The sequence below is a fragment of the Athene cunicularia genome (genome assembly GCF_003259725.1).
Source record: "Athene cunicularia isolate RWA chromosome Z unlocalized genomic scaffold, athCun1 chrZ_part1, whole genome shotgun sequence".
Lineage (NCBI taxonomy): Eukaryota > Metazoa > Chordata > Aves > Strigiformes > Strigidae > Athene > Athene cunicularia.
Window position 1 is genome coordinate 27793774 of NW_020799142.1, and position 16176 is coordinate 27809949.

The 16176-nt window shown below is 43.6% G+C and overlaps 1 protein-coding gene across 15 annotated transcripts in view; it reads right to left on the reverse strand.

Moving 5' to 3' along the window:
* CELF4 (CUGBP Elav-like family member 4) overlaps positions 1 to 16176 on the reverse strand; it is a 707595-nt gene that overhangs the window by 61296 nt on the left and 630123 nt on the right. For 14 of the 15 annotated variants that reach the window (XM_026865422.1, XM_026865420.1, XM_026865424.1 and 11 more), the window contains exons 7-8: positions 11118 to 11265; positions 5655 to 5804 (exon numbers count right to left, since the gene is read on the reverse strand). In XM_026865422.1, coding sequence (XP_026721223.1) covers positions 5655 to 5804; positions 11118 to 11265 — 298 coding nt within the window. The remainder of the gene's footprint in view (positions 1 to 5654; positions 5805 to 11117; positions 11266 to 16176) is intronic. The other variant, XM_026865414.1, reaches the window with a different exon arrangement.

Sequence of the window (16176 nt, forward strand, 5' to 3'; positions counted from 1 at the left end):
GCACAGGAGACTCAGAAGTACAGAGAGGTGGAGGTGTCTAGCCAAGGTGACAAACTAATTCAGCAGCAGAGTCAGGACCAGACTTCCCTCCCTTTGCCTAAGGCCATAAACACATAAGTCAGGGTCAGGTTTTAAAAGCCTTTAAGGCACTCTAACTCATTATTTCTGAGGACCTTAGTTTAAGTCATCTTTAAAAATAAAGCTCAAGGTCTTAACTCAATTAGGTGCCTCTGAAAACACCAGCACAGGGCCTGATTCATATTTACACCTTCTTCCAGATCAGAGGAAAAAATATTTTGGCTCTGGAAAGGCACCCACAACTGCCTTAAACAATCTCATTCATTATGGCTGCAGCATGATTGTTGGAAATACATGGCATCATTAAAGTAGCTTAGACTACAATTGAAGATGGCAACTTGTTATTATATTTTTAATGAGTGCATTCCTTCACTTATTTATTTTACCAGTAAAGTGTGGTTTATGGCACGTGGCAGATTGTTACAAATGGGTCAAATAAATGCTTTCTAGTCATAATGATGTTTCAGGTGCTCACTGTTGCAGTTTTGGAACTGCTGATACAAATTATGAACAGGGAAGCACTAACCCGGAGATTTAGGGTGAACACACACAACACAACCAAATATTTCCCATTGTAAGTAACTTAGCCTCCGGGCTACTGAGCCAGGTACATTTCTAGGGCATGGTGTATGTCTAGACTGAATGCTGTGGGGCTTGGTTTTCATCCTGGACCTTCTACAGGTGCAGGCAGGTCAGTTCTCCTGATTCACCTCCTCTCTGAACTCATCTGACATCTTTCAGGACTGAAATGTCAGGGTGGTTGCTGGGGTGGGGGAAGTCAGTCCTTTTCTCTACCTGTGCAAGTGAAGCTCTGATCTTGTCCAGTGCCACTGAATGGTGTCTATCGTGGTCAGGACTGATCCTGGACTGACTGGTCCAGAGCAGCACTGCTAGTTAATTGACAAGCTAATAGATAAGGCTGTCTTATTAGCATGCCGGCAACTCCTCCCCTACAAAATTAGTTTGGGCAATGATAATAATTACAGATGGAGTTTGAATTCTGTCTCTTCTGGCAATGGATGAAATTGGTTTCTGCCTTATAGCTCTTTGTTGAGCCAAGGAAAATGATTTGACGGTCTCGGTTCAGTTCCTAAGACATGAGTTTCTACAGCACAGGAATTCACCCGTGGGGGACACCTTTACTGCCAATCTCAGTGGTGGCTTGGAAACATGTGGGCATGAAGGCTTGGCTGCCCATTCGTACTGACAGCTAGTCCTCACTGGAGAGGACTGGACCCCAAATAGGCTATGAAGTGGAGCTTGCTGTCTTGCTAGCCCAGATGTACCCACAATGTAAGCAAGGGAGAGTGGGGGTATCTCTGCTGTGTCTGCAGAGAGGAGAGACAGAGCTAGTCCTGGCAGTGGTGGGCAGTCAGAAACAGAACCACTGTGTGCCTGAGAACTACAAATGAGATGACAAGTTTTTAATGTATTATGAGCAACCGAGGGAACTTTGCCTTTGTTTTCCTTGACAACCTAAGCCCAGACCAAATGCACTGAAGAACTCAGCATCCTGGAAACATTTCCCATCTGAGGCTCCACTGGATCCACCCCTGCCTCTGGTCAAGCTAGGAGGAGGAATTAGGTTTTTTGGGAGCTCTTGGATGCTACCGGATATATATCTGCTTTGGCAGCCAACCCCTTCTCTCTCTCTTGTTTGCTGCCCTTTGCTCTCCCTGTTTTCTCATATATCCCTCCTCTTCTCTTCCCAAGGTGGCTTTATTTTTGGAGTAAGCATTTTGTCCAGCCCCTCACAATGCAATCCAGTAGGGCAAGACCTGTTACTGGAGAGCAGAGTGCTGATGGTGTGAGACATAGCAGAAACCAGCGCAGATGGTCTCCACTGTTGTACATCACACACTGTTACAAGAGAGGCACTGAGCTCTGTGTGGCTAAGAAGCTTTGGCAGAAGAGCACAATCCCTGTTACTGTGGCTAATGTGAAAATGGCAAACGTTCTTGTGCTGTTGCAAAGTGACTCACAAGATCATGGCACAACAGATTATGCTCTTTGTCCCCACTATATGTTGTGACACATTGCCGTGCTCAATAGCTGAAAGACTAAAGGGCAGGAATTAATACATAAAAAGGTCATATCACCAAAGGGGCTCAGACTAGTGGAAGGGGAAGTATTTACTCCCTTGTTAATTTATCCATGCCAAAAAGTGCACTGTGAGGCATTATATACTGGCTGAGCTTGGAGAAGATGAGAGCATGGCTTACAAAGAGTACGTCTGCAAAGAATGGTTTTTCTAGCATTACTGCAAGGATCCATAGCCTGGCCAGAGCCACAGAAAAAGCTAATTCCTGCAGGGTCTAGGACTGTGATCAGAGACCTAGTGAGTAGGGATCTTTGACCTACTCTTGCCCTTTCCTCAAAACTGTGGATGGTTCAGTAGTCTGACTTAAAGGGTACTGTGTGTATCCCTGCTCCAACGGGAATCTTAAAGAGCACAGGGGAAGACAGAATAAAACAGAGTGGAACTACAGAGTAAATACAGTTACATGATATGGACCTGGTTTTATAGTGCAAAAATTGTGATGTTTTGGAGTCCTTTAGATGCAACATCAAAAATATTATAGCTAGGCACAAAGGTGGACATGTAGACAAACTGCACAATTAATGGGATTTATTTGGGTCTGAATGGTGTGAATGTCATGGCTTTACAGATTTTCATTGTCCCGTTTTGTTATTTTCAGGCAGCAAAGTACATTCTGCTACAGGATATAATGGTGTGAACCCACATTCGAGTTTTTTGTGGAGTATGAAAGAGTATCCGAGAGCAAAATTCAGACTTTAAACAATATATGGCAAGTCATAATCATAGCAAGACTATGGTTATGTACATAATACTGCAGCACTCTTAGTCGCTTTAGAATGAGAGATATACCATAAAAGAAAGTTGTTTGGAAGATGCTGACTTCAGATGGGAACTGGCATATTCTTCTCTATAATGTTAGTGCAATTGCATGCTCAGCTTTAATATTTTATTTCTACCCTTGCATTTAGAACACAGACATGCAGAACCACAGGGCAGTGCCAGTAACAAATGCTGCAGAGGAAAGTGAGAAAAATCCCATAATGAACAATGATGGACTAAGCTGCCCAGTGATGAAAATTTCTTTCTAACCCCAAGCAATTAGTGGCTGGCTTATATCATAAAACATGAAGGTTTGTGTCCTTTCTACATTATATCCAGTCTAATATGGCTGTGGATGTTCTCATTACCCATATAAATGTCTAATCCTTTTTTTTTTTTATGCTGATAAGCTCCAGGCCTCAATAAAGCCTATGGCAAGGAGTAAAGTTTTGGAGAGTGCATAAATGCTTATGAGAAGGAAGAGAATAAGACAGCGCAAATATATGATGTGTCCTACACCCGAACTGCTACAAAGGGGCTTGCTTGCAGGGTTTCACTGCTGATGGGGACAGGCAGAAGTAAAATGGCAGGTGAGGGTTTGGCCTGCCACTGTTCCATTTACAACTCTGCTGTAACTTAAGATGTCACTAAGTTATAGGGAAGCTGAGCACCAAGAAAGACCAATATATTGCTGAAGACACAGTGAGATAAATTCAAACATTACACAAAGCAGACTATTTGGATATCAGCTTTCTTGGCAGAAAGGAACCCCTTTGTCTGCAGCAAAGTGAACCAAGGATGACTGTCACCTTTCAGTGTGTTAGGCTGTTGGTGTTTGTGCAGGGACTTACTGTGAATTGATGTCTGATAAAGTTTCTCCAAAACTCAGAGAATCAGATTAAGGACACTGGCTTTTATATAATCATGGATGAAATACCTAACTGAAAGCTTTCTTTAATTATGGGGGGTAGTCAGACATAGTAACAAAAGCTCAAGTCATTAAGATTCAGCTAGAAAGATCATCTTTCGTCTGATATCTGCAGAAATAGATCATAGAAGATTAGCTAAAAGGAGCTAGATAAATAAAAAAAAGGATGAATAAACAGAGCAATGGTAGACAGGCAAACAGGTACATACTTAGATGGAAAGTTGAACAGATGTCTATTTTTATATAATGTTAAAGACAGGGTGCTTTCTTGGTGCTGTGGTTGAACTCACTGAGCATACTAAGGGCTCCCTGCAATTTTCTGATGCCTCTGTAAGCCTCAAAGATTTCCTCATACTTCTAAGCTACTACAAACATGTATATACATGCCTAACTTTTAGCACAGTAAGCCTTGATTTCAATTCTGCTTAAAGCTGAACTCATGGCTAAATGTTTACAAAGTGTATGTGGGGACAATAATAACAATTCTTCCATACTCTTGGTATTTCTGGGCTTTCCTTTGCTGCATTCACAAGGTGGCTTCTTTCAGTGACATTGTCTGAACTCTAAGCAGATAAAAGACTTTTGTATTTCTACGTTATGTGATATTTTTCCCTGTAGCTCATAAAGTCCCCTGTGACGTTGAATCTTCTGAGTTTTCAGGACTGGCTGAGGTCAAAATAATTTGGTTTTGTAGGTGTTTCGGTGAAGCATCTGACTCAGTGTTTGATTTCCTAACAGACTAGATCAATCTATGAGTGCCCCAGGGTAAAATACTCCTGAGCTGGTGGCTAGGATCAATTAGTAACATTTACTTAAATTTTTATTTTTATGATTGTTATTATTAGTATGTCTACAGCAATAGTAAGGAATGTCTTCCTAGCAGAAGTACAGCTTGAAGGAGAGGGCTATCTCAAATCCTGAGGATGCTGAAAACATGTTGGTACACATTAAAGACTTGTACACTCCTGAATTCTTGGTGATTACAGCCTCAGAGTGTCCATGTATTTATAAATACAGGTATAGAGGCAGGTATGTATCCTTTAATGTCCCTCATATATCCCTGACTGCCAGGTCTTGCACAGTCAGTCCTTCAGAGCTGGCACCTTTTGAGCTAGTCACAGTCTGAATCTCAGCAGCAGTTCTCTGGTGGTGTGCCACAAAAGGGTGAAACTGAGCCCATTCTGTGGCTCTATGAAGGGAACTTTCATAATAAGGCAGTAGGATTTGAATGCAGTGAGCATTCTGGAGGCCAACACCTGCTGGGTGTGCACATGGTCTGAGGCATGGAGCAGTTTAAAACCTCTGGGATCATCCTCCCAGAGCCATCGGCTGGTAGGGAATGCCAGCAGGACATACCAATGGTGGGTGCTAGGAGATACAAACGGGCTTAGCACAGTTCCTTCAAGGCTAGCCAGGAGCAAGACCCTTGGGAGTATTGCTAGGAGATCTGCCAGCATGAACTTGTCAGGCCTCAGACCAAATTTTGGCTAAGGCAAAGCACGCTGGGTGTCCTGATTGTATTCACCAGACAAGTCAACCAGTAGATGAGCACACAATTCTTCAGCATAAAAATTTTCCACCTCCAAAATGCTCTTGATGTCTATCATCCAGATTTAAGTTTATAACAACTGTAGCTGAGGAAGACCTAACTACATCAGTGACAGAGTGCCCTGATGGCACAGGGTATAATCTTTCTGAGGTGGCTCATGCTAAACAAAGCCTGTGGATGTGGACAATCTCCCTCAGACTGAAGGAGCAGGTTGTGGGCACAGCACTGGTCTGGCTTACCTGGATAAGGGTGGATGCCATTAGCAAACACAGCTTCTGCGGCAGGTTGCCCATTAGCCTGCGGCGGGAGGCCAGTGAAACCATTCACCCCAATTGGAGATGGGATGCTAGGCACAGCTGGTGCAGTTATGCCAGGAGGCGTGCTTCCACCTACAAGTAGAGAGGACAAAAACTCAGAGCTGGTGAGTACTGGAAGCAATGACTACATGGAGAAAACTGCTGCACAACCACTGTGACCACCACACAGAAACCTTCTTATAATCCAAGAAGTTAAAAAAATCTCCTAACCTGTTGTGTAAAGAAAGGGATTGCTTGTCACTGCTACTCTGTTTGGAAAGCACTTAAGCCTGTAAAACTTTCTTCAACAGAATGAACCTTTTGTTTGGTGATCATAGTCTCTAGACTAGACCCATGCCTAATGTCAAACAATAGAAAACTATAGAAACATCACCCTCAGCTTTCTCCCTGGAGAATTACCTGTTTAAATTGCTAAATAAGCAGGCATTTCTTTCCTAAATATCATTTAGCATGAGAAGCAATTCTCAGTCCCACCTTTCTACAGCACTTCCTCTCAGTTTATCTTCGGAGATGTCAGCTTTGTGGGTGTACCAATTTCCAGGACTGCTCTGTCTCACTGTCTCACAAATACAGACCATATACAAATTCATTCTGGACTTTCTCAGCACCAAGGATCCTTGAAAGGTTTGGCAAGTTGATTTGTACTTTTGCAGCCTAAAGGCAGCCAATGATACTTATTTTAGTGTCATTGTTCCTCCCAAACTTGATTTTGTGGAGTTTTAAAAGACATCTCCCACTCAACAGGTGCAAAATTTGGGCTAAATTTGTTTCTTTCATGGAATCATACTCCTTCCCTTCTTCCCAGACACATCTTGTGTGGGACTGTAATGATGCTATTTCAGAAGAACAATTTAGTCTTTATGTTTTGGGTGGGATCCTCTCACCCACTGGTAGCAATTTCTTAAATTTCTGAGGGGAGTATTAAACCCCTGTGCTACTCCATAGTCTGTTCCCATGTATGTTTAAAAGGACTAGGCAGTCTGTGCTTCTTGCAACATATTCAGGATATTTTGGGGGACCAAAAAATGAGTTTTCAATAACTATGAAATCATATTTTGCTCTTGCTATCTGTCAGTGGGGTGTTAAACTAACTTGTCTTCAGCAATGTCTTTCTGTGTTGGGGTATACTACTGATTGAAAGCTCCATTTTTGCAGTAACTTCTTTTTTAAACCAATTGCAGAAATTTTCTTCACCATAGCAGCATTACATGATGGGTTTGTCCAATAACACACTTTAATGACTGCTTGAATCTGTGTTGGTGCTTTAAGAAAGCCAATATAGTTGCTTGAGATGTTTTAATACGTTCTGATTTTAGTAGCCCCAAAACCAGGCAATATTTCAGTTCTTTTCTTATACCCTAAGCAGCCAAGCTGCTTCTTCCCCTTTGCTTATTTAAACGGTTTTGGCCTTTAAAAATGTCCTCTGTGGAGGTACAGGGAGCCAGCAGTGGCAACTGAAGTCCAAAGGCAATGCTCTTAGCATATGCCATTGGCTTGCAAATCACAAAGGCTAGTTAAAATTTCAGTTGCTTTTCTGGATCTCTCCTTTATTTGCATAGACAATGTAAGTAATTTTTTCTAAAATTGCAGCAAGGGATTTGTGCTTGCTATTTTATGCATGTCTAAGGAAGTTTAGGCATATTCATTGCAATTCTTTAATTTTCTTCTTATAAAGAACCCCCCTGGAGAGGTTAGATATGTAGTTGGAGTAAACTGGCATAATGCCACTGCAGAGAACAAACGATGGTGGTAAATGCCAGTTATGGATTTCATCCTTGGTTTGAGATCTCTTGCTGCAGCTACACCAGGTGCAGATTTACAACATGGAGGGAGAAGAGAATAAAGGAAGGAAGGAAGCCTAAATGAAATTCCATTCCTAACCCCTCTGTGCAGTTAACAGAGTGGCAGATCCCCTGCAGACTCACTTTTCACCCAGATTATTACAGTGATGGGAGAAATGCAAAACTTGAACCAAATTTTCAGAGATGTTGATTTAATTGCCTCACAATTACTGACTGTTGTGTGAGATAAATCTGACTTTTGATGGGCAACTATGAAAATGCCAGCAAACAGCATCAAATTTTTATGGTCTGAATTACCCACTGGGACTGCCTACTGCAGTCCATTGTCTGTAGGCAAACCCCGTGACTAGTTTAAACTAGATGTCTAACTTTTGTATGGCTGAAGCCAGGTGAGACAGATCTTGTCTCTAGTCTGTTAGATTTGCCTTGAGCCAAAACTCTTTAAATTCCTAGTTCCCACAGGAACTCATGAGCCTGAATGAACTCATGGTCATGTCCCAAGGAACCTACTCTCCTAGAGGCAAGATGCACAGAAAAACAGCTGGATTAGGAGGCCCGAAGATACCAGCACAGAGGCACTGCGCTCAGCCAAACCTCCAAAGCCTCTAGGACTTCTGGGTTACCAGTGTCCTTTTTCTAGTACATTTTTTTCTTTTGCTTAGGAAAGATCAAAACACTTTTTTTTTTTTTTTTTTTTTTCCAATGTTCCAAACACTTTTTGTAATGCCTGTTTTTCAGAGAACTTTGAAATGTTTCATTTTCATTCCAAGTCAGAACAAAGATATACTTCAATGACTGGAAATCCTGCTATGAAGCAGAATGATCATTTTCCATTTGCCTTTCTGAATGCTAACAAAAACCAGCAGGAGAATTCACGTTAGGCTTCAGATATCTCCTGGCTACTCAGAAATCACTGTTAGTGTTGTAGGCTTGCTTGCTCAGATATTGTGTGAAACATTTTCTATGCATCTTATCACAAGCTTTGTGAGTGTTGTAGTAATACAAGGAGTAATTTCAAAGTCTAAACATTTCACCCAAGGAATAATTGTCAATGGACATTTCCACAACCTGTTACAGAGGTTTTCATGAAGGAATCTACCCATTCAACGTAGATCTGCAATAATGCCAATGTGCATAGCCTCCCTGATTGAAAATATGTCACAAGGAGAGTGCTAAATCTGCCACTGTGAAAAGGATCAAGGGATCATCTAAACTAGCACCTTATTTGCAATAATGATCAGTCATGGGTTCTCTGGAAAGCGAGTTATAAAAATGAGGTTTCCTCTTCTGTATTCTGACAATAAGAGTTTAACTGTCCGTAAAAAGTACTGGACACACCAGAAGGGGAGCAGAGGTTACACTGAAGAAGGACTGGAATATTTTTTATGTGCTGTATACCACGGCAGGCACAGATTTTGGCTGTTGTATTGGTATTTACACACCTATGTCATAGAACTCACTCATTCTCAAGACTTATTTATATGCAAAAGAGCTTGTGCTCTTTTAAGGTGGGGCCATCACAAACCACTGCCTGGATTCAGCTTTTCAGGCCCTGAGAACATTTGAATTCCAGGCAGTCTTTGTTTGACGTTCTCTCTGCTCCCACCAACACAAAACAAATCTAGCTAATGCAAATATGATAATCTTTCCAGCGTCGGGTTTAAAGGGTGCACATATAATTAAGACACTTTTCTATTTGGATTTGCAGTAGCTCCATCAACTTGTTTATACATTTATCGTTGTGTAAACATCTATTTTGAAATGTGTGGTATAAGATTTTCAAGTCAAGCACTTTTCCTTGGGTTCCATAAGTTCACGCGGAATAAGATCTGTTGTCTTTTCCCTCTCTTTTCCACCCACTCATATTCTAATACAAGCAAAGGAAAAGATCTGATCCAGTAGCTGCAGACATTGTTCCCAGCTACAGATTTCAGAGAGATGCTAAGCTGTGTGTGAATGGGGAAGTTTTCTTTGGCAGACAGGTTAGCAGAACTCAGTTCATTAGGAACGGACCCCAAGCCTGTGCTGCTGCAATGCCTTATCTCCCTGCCATCCAGTGTTTCTCAGCCAAGAGGCATCTTTCCTGGATGCTTTGTCAGTCCGCCCTTTTCCTGCTACAGGGCTGGTGCAGACTTCTTCATGTTCAGCAATAAAGCTGCCTCTTTCCTCTCATACTGCTCTGCTCTGGAGTCCCAGATACTGCTCTGCCCGGCACTGCCTCCACCACAGCTGGCTCAGGCATAGCTCATTCCTCCCATGTCTCACCACAGACCTTTGTCAGGTTGGTCCCCTCCAGGCTGGTTTGATGCTTCAGGGCTCACACAAGGACACTGGTATAATATACCTTTCTGAACACAATCCCATCTCCAGCATCTCTCATAAGAACAACCTGTATCACCACAGAGACCCTTTTATCCCAACCTGTCCCTTAGAATGATCCTCTGAAGATGTGCCTTTGAGGTCTCTGCTCCCCTACCAGACTCAGCGCATACTGCAAAGCTCTCCAAATTCTCACTTCTCATCAATTGGCCCCAAATTCTCATCGATTGGCCCCACTTTCCCTGCTAACCTATTTCCCCTCTGTTAGGCCACATGCCACTCCATGACTACCAGCCCCTCTGGTCCCTTGTCCTGTGTTCCTGCCCAAATGATTTCCTTGTGCTTCAAGCCCCAGGAAATCCAGTCCTGTTTCCATCTCAGCTTAATTGTCTGCCCACTGAATCACATACTGTAGCTCTTAGCATGGGCTTCTTGTGACACCTAACAGCCTAGACAGATCCTGGCAGCCCTTCACGGACTTCTCTACTCCAGTGACCAGAAACTCTGTCAACAAAGTTCAGTCCAGGCAGTACCAGAAGTCTTTCCTGAGAACCTCTTGTCCTATTTCACAGTAGGGGAAAGGCTTATGTGTCCCAGAGTCATAGCTCATCTTGTTAATGATATTGCACCTCACCACAAACCTTGTTTGTCTTAGGACCAGCCTGGCTGTGACAGCACCACCACTGACTGCTTGGACATCTATATGCAGTACCAGTAAACCAGTGTAGGTCACTGGGGGGATGTTTTGTGCCATTTGGAAGGTGCTCAGAGCTAAGAGAAAAGTTGCGTAAGGTGTAGGGTTGAGAGGAAAGGGTCATGGCTAAGAGCCCTTTCCGGTGCCTTCTCGGCCAGCATCCTTCCTCCTCCCCAACAATCCTATTTTATCCCAGCTCTAGTGGGTCTCAACCTTCTCGCTCACTTCACAGCTCTCCTCTCAGCATGAGGCTCAGCTAGCCCAACAGCTCATTGCTGGTGTGCCATTTGACTTTGCCCTTACAACTACTTCATGATACAGATGCTGATCCCCAGTTGGACCCAGCCCTGGAAGAGGTAGTAATGTCTTTTCTGTGCCCCTTTCCCTCCCTCACACAAAATGAACTGGTCAGCTGAACTCCTCTCTTCTGGTAGCCTTCACCAACACGACCAACATTTCAGTAAACACCTACTGGAAGAGAAACTGTCATCTATCATGACCTGCCAGGTCTCCATGGGATGTGGACAGATTTTCCTGCCCTTTGCCCTCTCCATCCCTCCAGCCTCTTACCTGAGGTTGGTGTCATGGGGGCGGCTGCCAGGCCATTCATGTTCAGAGCCGCCATCTGCTGCATCTGGGCCGCAGCAAAGGCTGCCATGGGGTTCAGGTAGCCACCCTGAGCCACCGAAGCCATGATCGCGGCTTGCTGCTGCATCAGCTGGAACAAAGAGAGCAGGGAAAAAATATCACGCAGTCACCAGAAGGGCAGCCCGTAGCACCGGCACGAGGATGGGGACCCAGTGAGGGTGAGAGTCATCCCTCTGTTTTGAGATGTCAGTTCACCATACCCATGGTACCTCCCAGCCTTTGCCTTCCTTCTTGCTATAGGGTCAGAAGCAAAGTTTGGGGTCTTTATGGTCCCCACCCCCACTATGTGTTCCCCAGTGTGGAAATCTCCTGAGAGTTGGAGTCAACCCTCTGATTCCCTGGTACTTCCCTGATGAAAAAGGCAGAGAAAAGACTTTATACGATCCTGAACAGAGAGATTTCATGGTTTACACTGCTGGTAGCAAAGCTCTGGGAAAACACTGGTGGCTGCTGATGGGACACCAGTGTATGTGGAGCAGTAGGGAGAGGGGATCCCTTCTCCAGAGCAGCGAGCTTAGCTAGTTCTCTGGGGACAACCTGATTTGTTTCCATCTGTCAGTGACAAAAATAATTTTTTCTTATGCTGCTGGGAGGCCTCCAGTGGGCACTGAGCAAAACCATGACCAAACCTTCTAACCAGATTATAGCACTTATTTCCAACACAACCAAGCAGAGACTCCCAGAAGAGCTGTACAAAAGAAGGGAGCTCCCCTACTTTAGCAAGATTAATACTGTGTAGTGGGAAAATCTGTTCCTCGTGGTTTTGATTTGGGATGACTTATTTAATTGTGGGTTTAGTTTTTGGGTTTTTTTTTTTGGGGGGGGGTTGGTTGTTTTGTTTGTTTGTTTGTTTGTTTGTTTTTTTCAGAAAGTGATCAAAATGCTGCCGCTTTTAGGGCACATACAAAAAGCAGAAATAAGGAACCCAGACTACATTTTCAGACATTTGGGAGTAAAAATTTTGGAGCAGAAGAATGGTGAATAGTTATGCATCCTGGAAATGCTTCTTACATTAAAACCAGACTTTGCTATCATTGTTTTACACTCTGAACCTAGCACACAGTTGGTGCAGTATGGCTGCAGTGGGTGTGAAGAAGACAGTTTGGACGGAGCTGCCTCCTGTCTTCTTCCCTGGAGCTATACAAAGAGCCAGACGAGGTAAATCTGAGTCTGTATCCGACACCCACTAGTGGCTGGTGGTGGATGCTTAGAGAAAGTGTGGGGGAAAGAGGATGAACAGAGACTGAAACCTCACTCCATTCCCCAGCCTCTGATAATCTGTGACTTGATGATAATAGTGGAGAAGGAAACTTTTTCTGTAGTAATTTTAGAAGTGACTCATTGTTGTCTCCAGGACTGAAGTACCTCTGTTTGCTGCTCTCTGTGATTTTATTATCTCTTCCATCAGGAAATTACCCTCTGATGCTGTTGTTTAAGCACACGAGACACGCTTCTTTAGCATTAAACAGACCTCAGAAGTCATGGCAAGGAACAGACTGTTCCTTACTGTTTGCTTTAATATTGAAATATCAGCTAAATTAGCTGTTCATACACATACACACTAAAACAAATCCCTAAAATCACTACATTCATTCAAATGCTGAAACGTTCCTTGTCACCCTCAGTAAAGGGATCAAAGCAAAGGAAGCTCTGCCGTCAACCTGCTGCATAACTGTTCACAGGTTGTGTAAACTTGCCTTGGTTTCTCCAGTGATAAAACGGGACACAGGATAAGTGCTTCCCCACATAGGAGTGCCTTCAGATCTACAGATGACAAGTGCTGTACTAAAGTTGAGTACTATTGTTTTTTGAAGCCTAATGCATATTGGTGGCAAGGTACTGGTTTCCCTTTGATTGTTAATTACCTTTTTTTATTATACCCTGCATAAGATACTTTCACATTTTAATTAGTAATATCCTATTCTTTATAATTACTGATGGAGTGATTAGAAAAATCTTTTCTATTATAGCACAATGCTGATTCTCCTTTAAGGAGTACATTTGTTTCTAGGCATCATTTGAGTTTATTCTCGAGAGGAGGCACTGAGCAGGTGATTTTAGTTAAGTACAATTCAGTTAGAAGTGAATGTGGAAGGGGGAATCCATCCATCTTTAACACTGGATTGACTCCAGCGCTGGGTGTGTTGACCCATATCTCGTTTTCTGTGCTGGGTATTTTCACCTGGGGACAGCTGAGGATGTAACTGGCTGGTTACACATCTGTGTTTATAGGATCCATTTAGTGCTCCTAATCAAAGAAGCATCTCTCTGAGATGGACACAGTTGCAAGGGCTAAGGACAGTCCCAGTCTGGCCTTTGTTGACTTTTCTCTGTGCTTCTCTGAAGTTGACCAAAGCTGCATGAACAAACCAACCTCAGAACATGGAGTGACATAAGTGTTCTGTGGTCAGTCTGGCTGGCAGATAGCCTTGTATTTGTATCAGAGACCTTCTAGGACAGGCAGAAGACTACGTTTCTGGCATTTCCCATTGTCAGATTCAGTAAACTAAATACAGATAGTGTTTCCTCTGAGCTGGTCACCTATTACAGTTGACAAAACAGACAGAGGAGTCTAGGCCACAATTCATCTCCCCTTTCTGTACAGGAATGACTCCGTGCGGATGAATTGTAGCTTTGTTTCCCCCTGTTAACTGTATGTGAAGCCCCAGGTGATCAGTTCAACTGCGTGTACTGAAACAATTAGATGAAACCATTCCCACCCTTACCTGGCCCTCAGAAGACATATTTGGACCTTAGTTCTGAACCATTTAAAAAGAAAAATGTTAATTCTTTTTTTCATTTGTGTTTCACTGGTGCTGCAAGAGAAACAGGGCTCTATCTAAAAGATATTGTGTTGCCAATGGTAGTACAAATGATTGTGCTGCTCCAAAAACAATCTTCATTTTGCACTCAGCAGAGCTAGGCAATCACTTGTGACATTATTTATGGCTTATGCAACTTCTCCTCCTGCTTATGGATGTCTCCAAACTGTTCAGAGTTAACTCCACAATGGCAGGTGCTCCTCCTAGTTTGCAAACCACATAACCTGAGTGTGTGATTTCTTGTGTATTCAGAGGGCTTATAAATTTGCACTGGAAGATGCATTTTTGTCATTCATGCATTTCTGTCACAGATCTTCAGAGAGAAGATTTTTTCTCTCATGAGAAGAACTAGGTGATCCTAATCTGCTGATTAGTGCTGAAGCTGCAGGGTCTGCAGCCTAAAGCCTGGTGGGTTTCATTGAAACAGACACTTAAAACTGGTGGTAAACCCACAGAGATTGAATTAGGATCTTGAGGAGCAAAGAGGTTAAATTTATCTCAGAGTTTAAAAGATAATGCAGTAAAAATAGTGCCCTAATGTACCTGTAATTTTGGAAACCAGATTCAGTTGCTTCTGCTATAGCAGGCATCCTGCAGGGAGCAGCCACCCCATTTTTGCTATGCTCAGTGCTCTGGGGATACCCAAGATGCCCTGAAGACCTGGAAACCTCCCTGGCATATTGAATTGAGCTGGAGCACTGTGCCTCATGACCCAGAGAACATACACCTCACTGCAGCTTTCAGAGCCAGCCCGTGGGGTAAATCAGGGTCTCCTCCAGAGCTGGAAGGAGTATAGCATCCCATACATGAACACAGCCATGTACCTCAGCTGACTGGCTTCCTGGTTAGAAAGGGGAGCCCAAGTATGTCCCAAACATATCTGGACATCTTAATCCTTGACAACAGTCCTGTCACCCTTCTGCAGCCATGTTTCCCTTTCATGCCCTTCCCTCTCTGATCAGAGGTGCTCAGAGAGGTAAAGGTTAAGGGGGAAGAGGAGGGGGGTCCTTCCCAGCCCAGTGGCTGATGGTCACAGCCTGGCCGAGTGCATCATGGGGGTGGGAGGATGGGAACTCAGTCACCTTGAAAGAAGCTGACAGCATAGACCTGCCTCATTCCCCCCAGGGTGGCTCCAGGGAAATTTAGAAAGGAGGGCAAGCCCTGTAAGGGTCAGCAGTCTCCCTTATAAAACCTCCAGGGCATTCCTAATAAAAGTCACCCCACTCCTTCCCCAGCTCCCCTTGAAGACAAATGTCCCATCCACTCTCCTTTCACTTTGAAAGAGGCCCAGTGTATGGTCCCAGTTAATAAAGCTGTAGAAAGTGAGGCAGTGACCCCACCAGAGGCAAATCAATAGCAGCAGGGCCCCTGGGTATTGTGTACTTTAAAATATGCCATTTGAAATGCAGATTTTCCCTGCCTAGGCTGGGGCCACAAAGCACTAATCAGAAAGGCAGCAGTCTTATTATCTCAGACTGATCCAAGGGGACGAAGAGGAGCTTTTCCCTTCCTCAGCTGAAAGGATGTATTTCCTTTTGCTTCTCTTACTTCTTTGGCACGATCTTTGCCTCAGTATTTAAAGCTTTTTCTCATCCAATTTTAAAGATTAGTTCCCTCCTTCCTCTAACCTGGCCTTTACTATTTCTCAAATACTTATCCTCTGAGGAGACCAGGAGATGTTCCATGGACAGAATCTCAAGAGCTGAGAGCCTGCGGTCCCCATCCCAATGCTTGAGAACTGATGAAGCAGGTGGACAGGCACTGGTAAGGCCATCCAAAGCATGGGAAGTGGTGGTAGTGATGGCTGGTTAACAGAGACAGATGGGAGGATTTCTCTCAGACACCTTTTTGTTACCTCAATTTGAGGTGGCTAAACTTCAGCCAGCTCTGTCATGAGTGGATAGGTAGGCACCTCCACAAGCTTATACTAGAACAGGAGATTAAGATAAAAACCAGCAAAGGGTGAAGATTTGCAGCACAGCTGCACCAGAACAAGAGCTTGCTGATGCACAGCTCCCTCTCCATGTCTTGCTGCTACCTTTGTACCAGGACTGATGGATGCCTGACACTGCTGAGCACCAGCTCAGAAACAACACAAGCAGAGCATTAACCATACAGCACAAACGTGGCACTTACTGCAGTTTTCCTCCCAGAAGTGG